Here is a 17,249-nt window from a genome sequence, read left to right as displayed (position 1 = left end):
GCTATAGGGATCTTGTGAAACTTGAAAGATTCACAATGTTGCCACGGTTGGAGGGTTTGAGCTAGTGGGAGAGGCTCAATAAGCTGAGGCTATTTTCGCTGGAGCATCAGGGCCTGAGAGGTGACTTTATAGAGGCTTATAAAATCAAGAGGGGCATGGATAGGGTCAGGGAGTCCAAAATGAGAGGGCATAGGTTTAGAAAGTTAAAAATCACACAACACCAGGTTATAGTCCGACAGGTTTATTTGGAAGCACACTAGCTTTCAGAGCATTGCTCTTTCATCAGGACTATAACCTGGTGTTGTGTGATTTTTAACTTTGTACACCCCAGTCCAACACCGCCATCTCCAAATCATAGGTTTAGGGTGAGAGGGGAAAGATTTAAGAGAGACCTAAGGGGAAATGTTTTCACACAGAGGGTGGTGCGTGAATGAAATGAGCTGCCAGAGGAAGTGGTGGAGGCTGGCACAATTACAGCATTTAAAAGACATCTGGGTGGGTAAATAAATAGGAAGGGTTTAGAGGAATATGGGCCAAATACTGGCAAATGGGACCAGATTAGGTTAGAATAGTCTGGTCGACATGGACTAATTAAACCAACAGGCCTGTTTCCATGCTGGACATCTGTATGACTCTCAGTCACTGGGAAGTAGAGCTCTGAGCACTGTGCAGTTCTTGGACAGTCAGTTTATGGTCTCCCACCTTGGAATGAAATATGTAGGCACTGCCAGAATTGAGGATCAGTGCATCACCAAGCTGAACCCACCTGCTTCCTTTTAATAACACGGACAGGTTTCTTCTCCCCTTGTTCCTTGGCTGTCACCAGAGCCTTGGTCACATCAGTGGTCCACTGAATCTGGCTTGCAGTGATGAGCATCTGTGATGAAATGAAGGACTGAATGTTGGCTAGACTGAAAATGTGCGGTATAATCATTGAAAATAAATGTAGGTTTTCCCCACACCACGAGTAAGGAACACTTGGAATAGGAGCAATGGAGGTCTACAAGAAGACACGGAACTATTTTACAGACAGTTAGCTGTGACAAGAGGCAGACTATAAGCTAACAGATGAGTTAAATATTTTTATCAACTGTACCTGTCCTCTGGTCTATCAAAGCTGTCACTACCACTTTTAATTGGGCAGGTTCAGAACTAACAGCAGGAGTTACAGTCCTTCTCAGGAACAATGCAAGTATGCATATTATTGGGATGTTGCAGAGGAAACTTTACGCTACACCTCATCCCATGCTGTTCCTGTAGAAGGAGCTATACTCTGTATCTAACCCTGTGCTGTCCCTGTCCTGTGGGTGTTTGATGGGGGAGTTACTGATTGAGTGTGCAATACAAACTGTGTTCATCTCTGTTACTGGGGGAGGGTTTGATAAGAACAGGGTTCCTGTCTGTTACTGAGAGAGTGTGGTATTAACAATATTCCTGTTTGTTACTGACAGATTGTGGTATTAACAGTATTCCTGTCTGTTACTGACAGAGTGTGGTATTAACAGTATTCCTGTCTGTTACTGAGAGAGTGTGGTATTAACAGTATTCCTGTCTGTTACTGACAGAGTGTGGTATTAACAGTATTCCTGTCTGTTACTGAGAGAGTGTGGTATTAACAGTATTCCTGTCTGTTACTGAGAGAGTGTGGTATTAAAGGTATTCCTGTCAGTTACTGAGAGAGTGTGGTATTAACCGTATTCCTGTCTGTTACTGAGAGAGTGTGGTATTAACGGTATTCCTGTCAGTTAATGAGAGAGTGTGGTATTAATTGTATTCCTATCTGTTACTGACTATGTGTGGTATTAACAATATTCCTGTCTGTTATTAAGAGAGATTAGTAGTAACAGTATTCCTACCTGTTACTGACAGAGTGTGGTATTAACGGTATTCCTGTCTGTTACTGACAGAGTGTGGTATTAACAGTATTCCTGTCTGTTACTGACAGAGTGTGGTGTTAACAATATTCCTGTCTGTTACTGAGAGAGTGTGGTATTAACGGTATTCCTACCTGTTACTGACAGAGTGTGGTATTAACGGTATTCCTGTCTGTTACTGACAGAGTGTGGTATTAACGGTATTCCTGTCTGTTACTGACAGAGTGTGGTATTAACAGTATTCCTGTCTGTTACTGAGAGAGTGTGGTATTAACGGTATTCCTGTCTGTTACTGACAGAGTGTGGTATTAACAGTATTCCTGTCTGTTACTGACAGAGTGTGGTATTAACAGTATTCCTGTCTGTTACTGACAGAGTGTGGTATTAACAGTATTCCTGTCTGTTACTGAGAGAGTGTGGTATTAACAGTATTCCTGTCTGTTACTGACAGAGTGTGGTATTAACAGTATTCCTGTCTATTACTGAGAGAGTGTGGTATTAACAGTATTCCTGTCTGTTACTGAGAGAGTGTGGTATTAACAGTATTCCGGTCTGTTACTGAGAGAATGTGATATTAACAGTATTCCTGTCTCTTACTGACAGAGTGTGGTATTAACAGTATTCCTGTCTGTTACTGACAGAGTGTGGTATTAACAATATTCCTGTCTGTACTGACAGAGTGTGGTATTAACAATATTCCTGTCTGTTACTGAGAGAGTGTGGTATTAACAGTATTCCGGTCTGTTACTGAGAGAATGTGATATTAACAGTATTCCTGTCTCTTACTGACAGAGTGTGGTATTAACAGTATTCCTGTCTGTTACTGAGAGAGTGTGGTATTAACAATATTCCTGTCTGTTACTGAGACAGTGTGGTATTAACGGTGTTCCTGTTGGTTACTGAAACAGTGTGGTGTTAACGGTATTCCTGTCTGTACTGACAGAGTGTGGTATTAACAATATTCTTGCCTGTTACTGAGAGAGTGTGGTGTTAATGGTATTCCTGTCTGTTACTGAGAGAGTGTGGTGTTAACAATATTCCTGCCTATTACTGAGAGAGTGTGGTGTTAACGGTATTCCTGTCTGTTACTGAGAGAGTGTGAACAATATTCCTGCCTATTACTGAGAGAGTGTGAACAATATTCCTGCCTATTACTGAGAGAGTGTGGTATTAACAATATTCCTGTTTGTTACTGACAGAGTGTGGAATTAACAATATTCCTTTTATGCTGAGGGATATCATATTAACCACATTTCTGTTTTTTATGAGACAGCAAGGCCCTCAGAGAGACCACATATTTGAGGTGAGACATTAAACCATGGCCTTGTCTATCAGCCCTTTTGGACAGTGATACTTCAATGTCATTATCAGAAATGACAGTGTCCTGGCCCTTTATAAAAGTGACTGTTGGGATATTCCTTTGATTATCTGTTTTTTGCCATGTTGCTGTACATAAATGACTGGTATATTTGGCTACTCTATAGCAGTTATTGCACTTCAAAGATATTAACTGTATGGGGATGACCTTTGACAATGTGCCGCACAGGAGGTTGCTGAGTAAGATAAGGGCCCCAGGGTGTCAGAGGCAAGGTGCTAGCATGGATTGAAGCTTGGCTTGTCTGACAGGAAGCAGAGAGTCGGGATAAAAGGCTCCTTCTCAGGATGGCAGCTGGTGACAAGTGGTGTTCCGCATGATTCAGTGTTGGGACCACAACTTTTCACTTTAAACATTAATGATCTGGATGAAGTGACTGAGGACATTCTGGTGAGGTTTGCAGACGATACAAAGATAGGTAGAGGGACAGGTAGTATTGAGGAGGCGGGGAGGCTGCAGGAGGATCTGGACAGGTTAGGAGAGTGGGCAAAGAAGTGGCAGATGGAATACAATGTGGGAAAGTGTGAGGTCATGCACTTTGGTGGGAAGAATAGAGGCATGGACTGTTTTCGAAATGGGGAGAAAATTCAGAAATCTGAAGTGCAAAGAGACTTGGGGAGTCCTAGTCCAGGATTCTCTCAAGGTAAACCTGCAGGCTGAGTCAGTAATTAGGAAGGCAAACGCAATGATGGCATTTATTTTGAGAGGAGTTAAATATAAGCAGGAATGCACTTCTGAGGCTGTATAAGGCTCTGGTCAGACCACATTTGGAGTATTGTGCGCAGTTTTGAGCCCCATGTCTCAGGGAGGATGTACTGACCTTGGAGCGTGTTCAGAGGAGGTTCACGAGAATGGTCCCAGGAATTAAAATCTTAATGTATGAGGAACATTTGAGGACTCTGGGTCTATATTCCATGGAGTTTAGAAGGATGAGTGGGGATCTAATTGAAACATACAGAATACTGAATGGCCTGGATAGAGTGGATGCTGGGAAGTTGTTTCCATCGGTAGGAGAGACTCAGACCCGAGGCACAGCCTCAGAGTAAAGGGAAGACCTTTTAGAATGGAGAGAAGGAGAAACATCTTCAGCTAAAGAGTGGGGAATCGATGGAGGGCTGTGGAGGCCAGGTCATTGAGTATATGTAAGACTGAGATAGATAGGGTCTTGAGTATCAAGGGGATCAAGGGTTTATGGGGAGAACGGGGGAGAAAGGGGTTGAGAAACTTATCAGCCATGATTGAATGGCCGAGCAGACTCGATGGGCTGAATGGCCTAATTTCTGTTCCTAGGTCTTATGGTCTTACACATTAACACGTTTTTAAAAGCTCTCATAAAGCATAGCCCAAAAACCCACTATGACAGACACAGGTCTGAAACATTAAGAGTGCTCTGTTGATGCTCAGAAAGCTCCTCCCTCTGTTGAAAGCCTGTGACTGACCTGACCAGGCCAATCCTTCACCCATTTATCCCGCTTTGTGAGCATTTTCTTCAGAGCCAAGCGGCAGTCTTTCAGCAGGTCTTTGAGAGTAAAGCGCATGGTGCGTTCCACATCACAGAGCCAGGCCTGAGGGATAAGAACAAATTACAAAAACAATGAGGACAGCTGAGGTCCAGATCACTTAAACCCAGACTTCCCAGAATTATCTGAGTTACTGACAACCTGAAACATTTCCTTGGCCTGTTCATTTAATTGATCTCAGTCCTGTTCTACCCACCACCTGGAGAAGTCTCTCAGGCAGTCATTCTCCACTGACCTATGTTAGAGAAGAGGAAATCTGAGTGTGTGCAGATGAGTTTGTGTAAACCTGTATGAATAGTGAAGCTGCTGCAGTCAAATAGCATGTCAATGCTCACTGCCTTGAACACTGAAACTAGAGGTGAGTTGACATGGTGGCTCAGTAGCTAGCACTGCTGCCTCACAGCACCAGGGACCCGGGTTCGATTCCTGCCTCAGGCAACTGTCTGTGTGGAGTTTGCACATTCTCCCTGGATCTGCATGAGTTTCCACCGGGTGCTCCAGTTTCATCCCACAATCCAAACATGTGCAGGTTAGGGTGGACTGGCTAATGTAAATTGCCCTGTAGTGTCTCGGAATGTGCAGGCCAGGTGGGTTACCCACAGGAAATGCAGGAGATAGGGTAGGTGAATGGGTCTGTGTGGGATGCTGCTCAGAGGTTCAGTGTGGACTCGATGGCCCAAATGACCTGCTCCCACACTGTAGGGATTCTATGACGCTGGGTGCTGAGAACACACATCAGTCAATTAATAATCCTTCATCAAGAATGTGATGTATTCAACACAGGAGGAGAACATTATTAGAGTCAGAAAGGTTGTGGAATCCAATGGTGTCACAGATTGCAAAACAATTTGAATCGAACATGCAGCCTTTCCATTCTGATGTACAGGTCAGTTCGCCTCAGCCTGCTGTGATGACCCAAGGGAGTGCCCAACATTGCTGAGTGCTTTAACCCGGTGTTGCTCTTGCTTCTATACCCAGCACTGGGAAGAATGTGCTGTATGCAGGGGAGCAGGATAAATGGGAAGTAGCTGGTTAAAGTACACAGCAGCACAGAGCCGAGGAATACATGAGGACAATTGGCTGCTTGCCTCTTGTAATAGACTGTAAAAGCCATGAGCTGCCCTTGAGTGACAGTAAATATAATCGCACCCCCAAGGCTCTGAAGTTACACAAGGAATATTATCCAATGAAGAGATGACAAGCAGTTCTGTGCTCCCAGCCAGAAGCTACACTTTTGACAGTGCAGGCCAGAGATAGAGCCCAAACCTGGAATACCTCATCCTAGTAAACATGCTGCTCCATTTAATAAAGGTAGATTAAATCTACTCCCTTTTAAAGATGAGGCACTGGCTTCAATGTAATGGACTGAAAATTGGTCACTTTGTCCCTGACAGTAGTCCCCCTGATATCCACGGTATGTGACAGCACGTATGGAGGTAGGGCAAGTGGGTTTAGTTTGGTCCCAGTAGATGACCTTGGAACCGAGCTACAGGTGAACCCCTGACAGTAACAACAGGCGAGAGATATCTGTACCTCGACAGGACCCTCGAGCAGGGTGGGATGTTTGAACTCCACGTACTCCCCATCAGCAGCAAACATTCCGGCAGCTTCCATTTTGGCGGTGGTTCCAACCTGAAAAGACAGGTCACAGGGATGGGAATCTGTACACTCAGCAGTCACAGTTACAGTGCTATCTGGAGATCACCAGGTCAAGGTCACCATGGCAATCTGCAGGATAGGACCAGGAAAATAAAATGCCCAGTAAGGGCAGCACGATGGCTCAGTGGTTAGCACTGCTGCCTCACAGCGCCAGGGACCCAGGTTCGATCCCACCCTCAGTGAACTGTGTGGAGTTTGCACATTCTTCCCCCCGTGTCTGTGTGGGTTTCCTCTGGGTGCTCCGGTTTCCTACCACAGTCCAAAGATGTGCAGCTTAGATTGGATCGTTCCTGGGAAATTGCCCGTGGTGTTAGGCGCATTAGTCAGGGGAAATGTAGAGAAATAAGGGAATGGGTCTGGGTGGGATTCTCTCCGGAGAGTTGGTATGGACTTGCTGGGCTGAAGGGCCTGTTTTAAGGTGGTCAGTCAGGATGTTGTACCTGTCTAAATGGTCAATGTTTAGCTTCACAGGAGGGAACCACTCACTGCTACGTGGTCTGGTCTGTGCCTCTCAACACCCTTTCATTCCCACAGTTCCATAAACGTGATGAGGCCAGCTCCTCTGAGACAATATAAGCTTACCTTGAACCCTGAGGGAGAGGTGGGGGTGGGGAGAGCAGGAGGGCCCACACTGGAGAGCAGTAAGGGGCACACACAAGATCAGGAGGAGTTGCGGATGAGAGCAGGTGAGGCCACATGTGAGACAACAGAGGTTGGTGTGAGCAGATTGGGACAGATCTGCACTGGGCTGTAATGCAGCAAAATACTTGACCAGCACTTGATGGTCAGGTCTGCACGGAAGTAGCAGATATACACCAAATAGCAACCGAGAAACCCAGAGCTGGCCGTGGCAGGTGAGTGATGCTACCTTTTGCATTTTGAGGCTTTTGATGTTGTCAAAGCATTTCTTCATGTGGGGTTGCACCGCTGGCGGGTTACGGGACTGGCCCAAGATCTCCAGCAGGTCATCATTGGACAGGAAGTAGAAACGTGGAAAGATTTGGCGTTTGGTTTCCAGGTACATGTCCAGCGACTTCTCAATCTCTTCCAGTTTTGCATTCATACCATTCAATGAGTCCAGCAGACCTGCGCAAAGTAACGACGACAGCTAATGTATTCACTTTAAGAACTGGCAGGTGTCCAAGCAAGAATGATAAAGGAAAGGCATGGAGTGGGTGGCAGCGAGGGGGAAGGGGGGTGGCAGCGAGGTGGGGGCGGAGGAGTGGTTAATACAGCAGCAACGGTACAATTGATGTTCTACAAACTTCAGAGTGTGGAGGGATGGGGCAGGGTTAAGTGGATTATTTAGGGACTTCCAGAGAGCAGGAACTAGGGGCTGGAATGGAGTGCTAGCATTGGTTCAGGGGGATAAGAGATAGGACATGCAAACAGTGGGTATCAATACCAATTCCTGTCTGACTTTCATCCTCCAGGGCTAACCGTCCCTCCATTTCAGTGCTTGTTCTGTTTTGCTACGGTCCAGTTTCATGGCTGATGGCTTTGCTGTAAGTTCCCAATCTTGGTCTGGACCACAATCCCTACTCCTTCCCCCGCGTAGCTTCCCGACATCTGCCTTATCAAATTTTTCAATTATCCGAAATAATTAAATCTTCCTTGAATTCCCAAGGATGAGGAGTACGAGCCAAGCTATTAACAAGGAATAAATTAATCCCTGGTTCTGACTCTGGCAAACTTCCAATGCACACCTATCTGAGGTGCAGTGCCAAGACATGAGCACACCTGGATGATGGGTTCCTCGAAGAGCATTGGGTTCCTGGATCAGACGATGCATTATGACCTTCCACTGTACGTCAATGTTCTCAAACTCCGCTGACTCCCGAGGAAGCTGTTTTCTAATGTCCTCCCCAAGGAAAATATTCTGTAGCAAACAAAAAAACAGGAGCTTTTTATGCACCATTACTACCATCTGAATGGCTCACAGCATCTCATTAGTGTGCTCAGGATTTCTCTTGTGGCTACAATACTGGCCATTATTGCGGTACAGATTGGAAACTGAAACTAAGGCCTTCAGTGTGTCTGTACGGGTCAGTATCAGGCAGAATATTCATCTTCTGGTGTAAACTGCCTAGCCATGCCTGTATCTGCCTGCTGGGTACAGTATAAATAAACTCTGCCAACACGTTACCACCTTGGAACCTGCGGAATTCCCACTCAGTTGCTGGATTGAAGGATATTGGTGGAAAGAGTCTTTCTCAGCAGTTGGCTCACAAGCCTGTACACTGCTATGAAACATGGAGAAAGGTTTAAACACCTCACTTTGAGCAGCTGAGAAATGGACCCAAGACCTTTTACAGAAAAAAAACCCATCTGCCCTCTCAGTAGAGTCATAGAGTCATCGAGATGTACAGCACAGAAACAAACCCTTCGTTCCAACTCATTCATGACGACCAGCTATCCTAACCTAATCTAGTCCCATTTGCCAGCATTTGGCCCCTATCCCTCCAAACCCTTCCTATTCATATACCCTTGCAGATGCCTTTTAAATGTTGTAATTGTACCAGTCTTCACCACTTCCTCCTGCAGCTCATTCCATACACGTACCACCCTCTGTGTGAAAAAGTTGCTCCTTAGGTGCCTTTTATATCTTTCCCCTCTCACCCTAAACCTATGCCCTCCAGTTCTGGACTCCCCCACCTCAGGGGGGATTTACCCTATCCATGCCCACCCCATGATTTTATAAACCTCTATAAGGTCACCCCTCAGCCTCCGACGCTCCAGGGAAAACAGCCCCAGCCTGTTCAGCCTCTCCCTATAGCTCAAATCCTCCAACCCTGGCAACATCCTTGTAGATCCCAGTGAGGAGGGCTGTTGTCGGCTGCAGAGGGACTTAGATATGATGCAGAGCTGGGCTGAGGAGTGGCAGATGGAGTTCAACCCTGCCAAGTGTGAGGTTGTCCATTTTGGAAGAACAAATAAGAATGCGGAATACAGGGTTAATGGTAGGGTTCTAAGTCAGGTGGAGGAACAGAGGGATCTTGGCGTCTATGTACATAGATCTTTGAAGGTAGCCACTCAGGTGGATAGATTTTGTAAGAAGGCCTATGGAGTATTATCGTTCATTAGCAGAGGGATTGAATTCAAGAGTCGTGAAGTGATGTTGCAGCTGTACAGGACTTTGGTTAGGCCACAGTTGGAGTACTGTGTGCAGTTCTGGTCGCCTCACTTTAGGAAAGATGTGGAAGCTTTGGAGAGGGTGCAGAGAAGATTTACCAGGATGTTGCCTGGAATGGAGAGGAAGTCGTACGAGGATAGGTTGAGAGTTCTCGGCCTTTTCTCGTTGGAACGGCGAAGGATGAGGGGTGACTTGATAGAGGTTTATAAGATGATCAGAGGAATAGATAGAGTAGACAGTCAGAAACTTTTTCCCCGGGTACAACAGAGTGTTACAAGGGGACATAAATTTAAGGTGAAGGGTGGAAGGTATAGGGGAGATGTCAGGGGTGGGTTCTTTACCCAGAGAGTGGTGGGGGCATGGAATGCGCTGCCCGTGGGAGTGGTAGAGTCGGAATCATTGGCGACCTTTAAGCGGCATTTGGATAGGTACATGGATGGGTACTTAATCTAGGTTAGAAGTTCGGCACAACATCGTGGGCCGAAGGGCCTGTTCTGTGCTGTATTGTTCTATGTTCTATGTTCTAAATCTTTTCTGAACCCTTTCAAGTTTCACAACATCTTTCCGATAGGCAGGAGACTGGAATTACATGCAATATTCCAACAGTGGCCTAACCAATGTCCTGTACAGCCGCAACATGGCCTCCCAACTCGTACATTCAATGCAGAAAGGAGTCCAGGGTCACTACTTTGAAGAGGAGCTAAGGAGCTTTCCCAAGGTCTGGGGTCAATATTCATTCCTCGACCAACATTACTAAAGCAGTTGATCAGCTCACTGTCACATTGCTGATTTTGGGTGCTTCCTGTCTGTGAATTCGCTGTCACTGTTCTTTCTTTAACATCACTGCAAGCATATAATTGGTTGAGAAGTGCTTTGGGATGCCCTTCCAAAAAATGAAACAGGGTAGTGTATTCATTCTGAAAAATTAGTCACCGACTGCAATAGATTTGTGAAGGTGCCAGTTACCTCCAGGTACAGCCACTGCCTCTGTACAGTCAGGATCATTTCGATCACCTCAAGAATCAGAGAGAGGCACCGTTCCCAATAATCCACTTGTTTGTCAAATGCCCTCAAATAGGGAGAAGCTTTCATGGTCGACAATGTCAGCTGGTTTTCCTCCAAGACCTGAAAGATTTCATCGGTTCCCCTGTGTATAAAAAGAAATGTATTAATATCAACAGGGCAACAGGTGGCATCCACCAGGCAGGGGCTTGGTTCTCAGTCTGGTATTTTGAGGGGTTATCTGAGGGAGGGACAGTCTCCATGCAAGAGCCCAGGGGTAGTTGGCAGGCACATCTGCAGCAGATCATCCATCGCCAACACCAGCAGGGTGGCTTGCAATTAACTGCCTGCCTGCAATCAGCATGTATCCCACGCAGTCAGTAGGCCATCCGTGCCCCATGTTTCAGCAACTAGCTGTTCACCTGCCAACTATTAATATCATCCAGCAGGCCACATGCACGAGAGGCACAAATTACATGGGAGTGGCAGACATTTGCTCTGAACAACCACTGCACAAGTTACAAATTAGACCGACCTACTGAATCTGGCCAGATTCAAACCACGAAGCATCTTAAAGCAGCAGTGAAACAGCTGTTACTGGTTTGTACAACAGTCTCACTTTTCAGCCTTTGGCCACTCGTTGGCCGGGTTTTCTGACTGCTGATATTTTTTTTACAAATTAATAAGTAAGCTTTGAGTAAGAACTAGGATTTTCATCTGTGCTCGAAAGGCTTACTGCTACTTTCTGTGTGCGTTGCATGCTAACCTGGTTTCTTGTTTGCTACGTACTCAGGCAAAGTCTAAAGAGCTTGGTTTGATTTTATTTTTGAGAGATTTTTTTATCCACCCTCCCACTTCTGACCATTCTGACAGTAAACATGATATAGAATATAGAAACAGAAGATTCAGCTGAAATGATCTGTGCAGTTTCTGCTCTGTGCAAGCCCCTTCCCAGTTTTATTATCTGATCTCACCCTATGAACAAAATATTCTATTGTTTCCTTCGTTATGTGCTTCCATAGCTTGCCTTTAGTTACATCGATCACCCACTCCATGTTGCACATTCTCATCAATGTCCCATTGAAGGATTCTCCTGGATAAGGGCAGCTACCTTCAGCATTCAGTTCAGACAAGCCAGATTACTCAGGAAGGGTCACTGGACCCAAAACATTAACTCTGATTTCTCTCCACAGCTGCTGCCAGACCCGTTGAGCTTTTCCGGCAATTTCTGTTTCCATTGCACAGCTAAAAGCTTCAATTCACAGATGTGGCACATCTTTTCTATCCTTATTCTAATGCACCACAGTGCTGAAATTCCCTGACTGTGACCACTGCTCCATTTAGGGGAATGATTTCCAGTCCAATTCCAGAGCATTGGCAAAACATATTCTATTTGCAAGATTTGCAAGGTCGGAGAGGCGGGTGGAGTGGATAGGTGGGAAGGAAGATTGGCAGATAGGACAGGTCATGAGGATGATGCTGAGCTGGCAGGTCGGAACTGGGGTAAGGTGGGGGAAGGGGAAATGAGGAAACTGGTGAAGTCCACTCTCCACCCTCCTCCCTCCTCCTTCATCTCCACCTCCGTGCACCTATTGCACTCTTTGCTACCTTCTCCCCAGCCCCACCCTCCTCCCATTTATCTCTCCATCCCCGAGGCTCCCAGCCTCATTCCTGATGAAGGGCTCCTGTCCAAAACATTGATTTTCCTGCCCCTCAGATGCTGCCTGACCTGCTGTGCTTTTCCAGCACCACTCTAATCTTGATACTGAGATAGTTCAGCTCCCAAGAAATAGTTTAGTTCATTTAACATAACTAATGGCACTAAAGAAATGGGAAATGTTGCCTTTGTTAAGTACCTACCTGAGTTTATAATGCCCTTTGTCCTTGTAAGGCATGAGATCAAGAACTGTAACTTCCCAGGTTTTCTTTATTCCTTCCAAAGCCTGTTGAGAGAGAACCCCATTGAAGATCAGTTTAATTTGCTGTTAAAACTGGAGACTACAAATGCAGCCTCATTACCAACCAGCCTCACTGATGTCATGAGCTCATCCTCATTGATAAACAATTAGTTTAGGACGGGTTGGACCAAAGGGTCTGTTTCCATGATATACATGCTGAAGGGGCAGCACAGTGGCTCAGTGGTTATCACGGCTGCCAATTTCAGCTGACCACTGCACCAGGGGTGTCACCAGATTCTTCAGTCTCCCTAATATCCTGAGTCCTTTCCTGCAGGTACTATGTTATTCCTCTGGCTCTCAATCACCAGGCTGACACCTCTGCCCAAATGACCATTTGCTTTAGGTCACTGATTTTGGTAGAGGTTTGACCAAGGGTGACAGCTAGTCAGAAATGCAGCCATTCCCCAGCAGAATGGCCATGATGCTTTGGCACATGTAGGGCATCAAATCCACTGCTGACCTTGGAAAAGGAGCACAAAGCCTGGTCAGCATTAGAGTTCATAGAATCACAGAATCCCTGCAGTATGGAAGCAGGCCATTCAACCCTCCAAACAGCATTCCACCCAGACTCTACCCCCTACCCTATCCTTGTTGCCCTGCATTTCCCATGGTGAATTCATCTAGCCTGCAAATTCCTGGACACTATGGGGTAGTTCAGCATGGCCAATCCACCCTAACCCCCTGCACATCTTTGGACTGTGGGAGGAAACTGGAGCAGCTGGAGGAAACTCACACAGACCTGGGGAGAATGTGCAAACTCCTCGCAGACAATTTCCCAGGGCTGGAATTGAACCGCTGGTGCTGTGAAGCAGCAGTGCTAATCACTGAGCCACCATGCTGCCTATATGGCACAGAAACAGACCCTTCAGTCCAACTCGTCCTTGCCGACCAGATATCTTAAATATACCTATTCCTATTTGCCAGCAGTATCCCTCGAAACCCCTCCCATGCATGTATCCAGGTGCCTGTTAAATGTTATAATTGTACCAGCCTCCACCATTTCCTCTGACAGCTAGTTCCACACAAAAACCACCCTCTGTGTGAAAAGTTGACCCTTAGGTTCATTTTCAATCTTTCCTCTCTCATCTGAAACCTATTCCCTCGGGTTTTGCACTCCCCTATTCTGGGAAAAACACCTTGGCTATTCACCCTATCTATGTCCCTCATCACTCAGAGGTGCAAGTGTTGGAGTGGGGGGAAGAAAGTTAGAAATCTCACACCAGGTTATAATCCAACAAGTTTATTTGGAAGCACTAGCTTTCAGAGCACTGCTCCTTCCTCAGGTGGCAAGGAGTGGTGCTCTGAAAGCTCGTGCTACCAAGTAAACCTGGTGGATTTATAATTTGATGCTGTGTGATTTTTATCCATGCCCCTAATGATTTTATAAACCTCTATGAGGTCACCTCTCAGCCTCCAACAACATCTTGCATGTTTCCGATAGCTCAGAGTATGAAGAAGCCACAGAACTGTCATGCAGCCCATCATTAGAGGATTGAACAAATCACTTGCTGTCTCAGAGGCTGGTGGAAGATTCACTTCTCCACAGGACTGAAATGTGAGCCAATGTTGACACTGAAAGGTTACCGGCAATCACAGGTAAAGCTCACATTGAGTGAAGGATTGGAGGGAATGGGACTTGCTGAAGTTAAATGCTAGAAACCATTTGGATGCTACGTTGCTGTGCCTACCATTTCGATGGAGAGCTCTTTCGTAGCTGCAGATGAGATGCTGTTGATTGCATCAGCGTGTTGCTCCAAGCCCAGCTCAATGATTTTCTCCAGGGTGAAATCATCACTAGTATGGTCAAATATTTTCTGCACCTCATCCTTAATGCTGTTCCAGTGTCTGGAAGATAATTACAGAAAGCACATGAGTAACAGGTTCCACTGCGACTTAAAAAGGGCAAGTTTGTAGTTCGCAACCCACACCCGATTAGTGGGGTTAGATTGGAAACAAAGGGACATTTCCAAACCAGTAGCCAGTTAGGTAGCATTCCAAGCATCAGAGGATGATCTGTTCAAGTTGCACTCCAGAGATCTGAGACCTAAGCTAGTCTTACATTCCAAGAAGAGTGCCTCAATGTCAGATGGACATTGCGAGAAGAGTGCCTCAATGTCAGATGGACAGAACTGGAGGTCCACTGCACTGTCAAAGGATCAAGACAGAAAGAGTGCCTCACTGTCAGAAAGTCAGTGTGATGCACCCTTAGCACTGTTGTAGAGTCAGTCTGAGGAACCACAGCACGGTCAGAGGGTCAATGCTGAGGGAACATGGCACGGTCAGACGGTCATTGATGAGGGAGAGCCGCACTGTCATAGAGTCAGTGCTGAGGGAATGTCATACAGTTGGAGGGTCAATGCTGAGGGAGCTCCGCACTGTCAGAGGGTCAGTGCTGAGGGAGTGCCGCACTGTTGGAGGGTCAGTGCTGAGGGAGTGCCGCACTGTCAGAGGGTCAGTGCTGAGGGAGTGCCGCTCTGTCAAAGGGTCAGTGCTGAGGGAGTGCTGCACTGTCAGAGGGTCAATGCAGAGGGAGTGATGCACCGTCAGAGGGTCAGTGCAGAGGGAGTGCCACACTGTCAGAGGGTCAGTGCTGAGGGAGAGCCGCACTGTCAGAGGGTCAGTGCTGAGGGAGTGATGCACCGTCAGAGGGTCAGTGCAGAGGGAGTGCCACACTGTCAGAGGGTCAATGCTGAGGGAGTGATGCACCGTCAGAGGGTCAGTGCAGAGGGAGTGCCACACTGTCAGAGGGTCAGTGCTGAGGGAGTGCTGCACTGTCAGAGGGTCAATGCAGAGGGAGTGCCACACTGTCAGAGGGTCAGTGCTGAGGGAGTGCTGCACTGTCAGAGGGTCAGTGCAGAGGGAGTGCTACACTGTCGGAGGGTCAATGCTGAGGGAGTGATGCACCAGAGGGGCAGTGCAGAGGGAGTGCTACACTGTCGGAGGGTCAGTGCTGAGGGAGTGCTGCACTGTCAGATGGTCAGTACTGAGGGAGTGCCGCACTGTCAGAGCATCAGCGCTGAGGGAACTCCACACTGTCAGAGGGTCAGTGCTGAGGGAGCGCCGCACTGTCGGAGGGTCGGTGCTGAAGGAGAGCCGCACTGTCAGAGGGTCAATGCTGAGAGAGTGGGCACTGTCAGAGGGTCAGTGCTGAGGGAGCGCTGCACTGTCGGAGGATCAGAGCTGAGGGAGCACCGCACTGTCGGAGGGTCAGTGCTGAGGGAGTGCCGCACTGTCAGAGGGTCATTGCTGAGAGAGTGGGCACTGTCAGAGGGTCAGTGCTGAGGGAGCGCTGCACTGTCGGAGGGTCAGAGCTGAGGGAGCACCGCACTGTCAGAGGGTCAGTGCTGAGGGAGCACCGCACTGTCGGAGGGTCAGTGCTGAGGGAGAACCGCACTGTTGGAGGGTCAGTGCTGAGGGAGCGCCGCACTGTCAGAGGGTCATTGCTGAGAGAGTGGGCACTGTCAGAGGGTCAGTGCTGAGGGAGCGCTGCACTGTCGGAGGGTCAGAGCTGAGGGAGCACCGCACTGTCGGAGGGTCAGTGCTGAGGGAGCACCGCACAGTCGGAGGGTCAGAGCTGAGGGAGCACCGCACTGTCGGAGGGTCAGTGCTGAGGGAGCACCGCACTGTCGGAGGGTCAGTGCTGAAGGAGCACCGCACTGTCGGAGGGTCGGTGCTGAAGGAGAGCCGCACTGTCAGAGGGTCAATGCTGAGAGAGTGGGCACTGTCAGAGGGTCAGTGCTGAGGGAGCGCTGCACTGTCGGAGGGTCAATGCTGAGAGAGTGGGCACTGTCTGAGGGTCAGTGCTGAGGGAGCGCTGCACTGTCGGAGGGTCAGTGCTGAGGGAGCGCCGCACTGTCGGAGGGTCAGTGCTGAGGGAGCGCCGCACTGTCGGAGGGTCAGTGCTGAGGGAGCACCGCACTGTCGGAGGGTCAGTGCTGAGGGAGCGCCGCACTGTCGGAGGGTCAGTGCTGAGGCAGCACCGCACTGTCGGAGGGTCAGTGCTGAGGGAGCGCCGCACTGTCGGAGGGTCAGTGCTGAGGGAGCACCGCACTGTCGGAGGGTCAGTGCTGAGGGAGCGCCGCACTATCTGACAAGCAGCATTGATGAAGCGCCACAAAGTTGGACGCGTCTCATCTCTGACAAGAAACTAATCTGCTTGTTCAGGTAAATGTTAAAGAAATTGTTGACAGGAGCTCACAGAGAAACAGGGAAGTATCTGCCTGATGTCCTGGGCCAATAGTTTATCTCAACCAAAATAACTCCAAAGTAGTTGAATGGATCATCATCATGTTTCTCCTGGGAGAATGCTGTGTACAAATTATCAATCACTTTTCTCACATTATGACAATGTTTTAAAAGTACTTACTTGTAAAGCACTTGGGCTGTTGTGAAACATGCCACAAAATTGCAAGGTTTTTCAGTAGTGAAGGCATGACTTGATGGATTAAGATAATATAAAATCCACAAGCCACATTCTATCTACAATTCCTGAAGAAAGACTATGGTGCAGTTTTAACCGTTTAATAGGTTATGGGCAGCACGGTGGGTCAGTGGTTAGCACTGCTGCCTCACAGCACCAGGGTCCTGGATTCGATTCCTACCTGTCCGTGTGGAGTTTGCACATTCTCCCCGTGTCTGTGTGGGTTTCCTCCGGGTGCTCTGGTTTCCTCCCACAATCCGAAGATGTGCAGGTTAGGTGAATTGGCCATGCTAAATTGCCTGCAGTGT

At 47.6% G+C, this 17,249-nt stretch overlaps 1 protein-coding gene across 1 annotated transcript in view; it reads right to left on the bottom strand.

Annotated features, from left to right (window-relative positions):
* Positions 1-17,249, bottom strand: part of dnah2 (dynein, axonemal, heavy chain 2) — a 380,569-nt gene that overhangs the window by 204,163 nt on the left and 159,157 nt on the right. The window contains exons 27-34 of the mRNA XM_087982834.1: positions 14,210-14,366; positions 12,424-12,506; positions 10,528-10,708; positions 8,169-8,307; positions 7,297-7,514; positions 6,303-6,401; positions 4,689-4,814; positions 767-877 (exon numbers count right to left, since the gene is read on the bottom strand). Coding sequence (XP_087838960.1) covers positions 767-877; positions 4,689-4,814; positions 6,303-6,401; positions 7,297-7,514; positions 8,169-8,307; positions 10,528-10,708; positions 12,424-12,506; positions 14,210-14,366 — 1,114 coding nt within the window. The remainder of the gene's footprint in view (positions 1-766; positions 878-4,688; positions 4,815-6,302; positions 6,402-7,296; positions 7,515-8,168; positions 8,308-10,527; positions 10,709-12,423; positions 12,507-14,209; positions 14,367-17,249) is intronic.

This window comes from Chiloscyllium plagiosum, unplaced genomic scaffold (genome assembly GCF_037043375.1).
Source record: "Chiloscyllium plagiosum isolate Xiang-an unplaced genomic scaffold, Cpla_swu_hap1 HiC_scaffold_44, whole genome shotgun sequence".
Lineage (NCBI taxonomy): Eukaryota > Metazoa > Chordata > Chondrichthyes > Orectolobiformes > Hemiscylliidae > Chiloscyllium > Chiloscyllium plagiosum.
The sequence above is the reverse complement of the archived record's forward strand: the minus strand, read 5'-3'. Positions and strand labels throughout refer to the sequence as shown.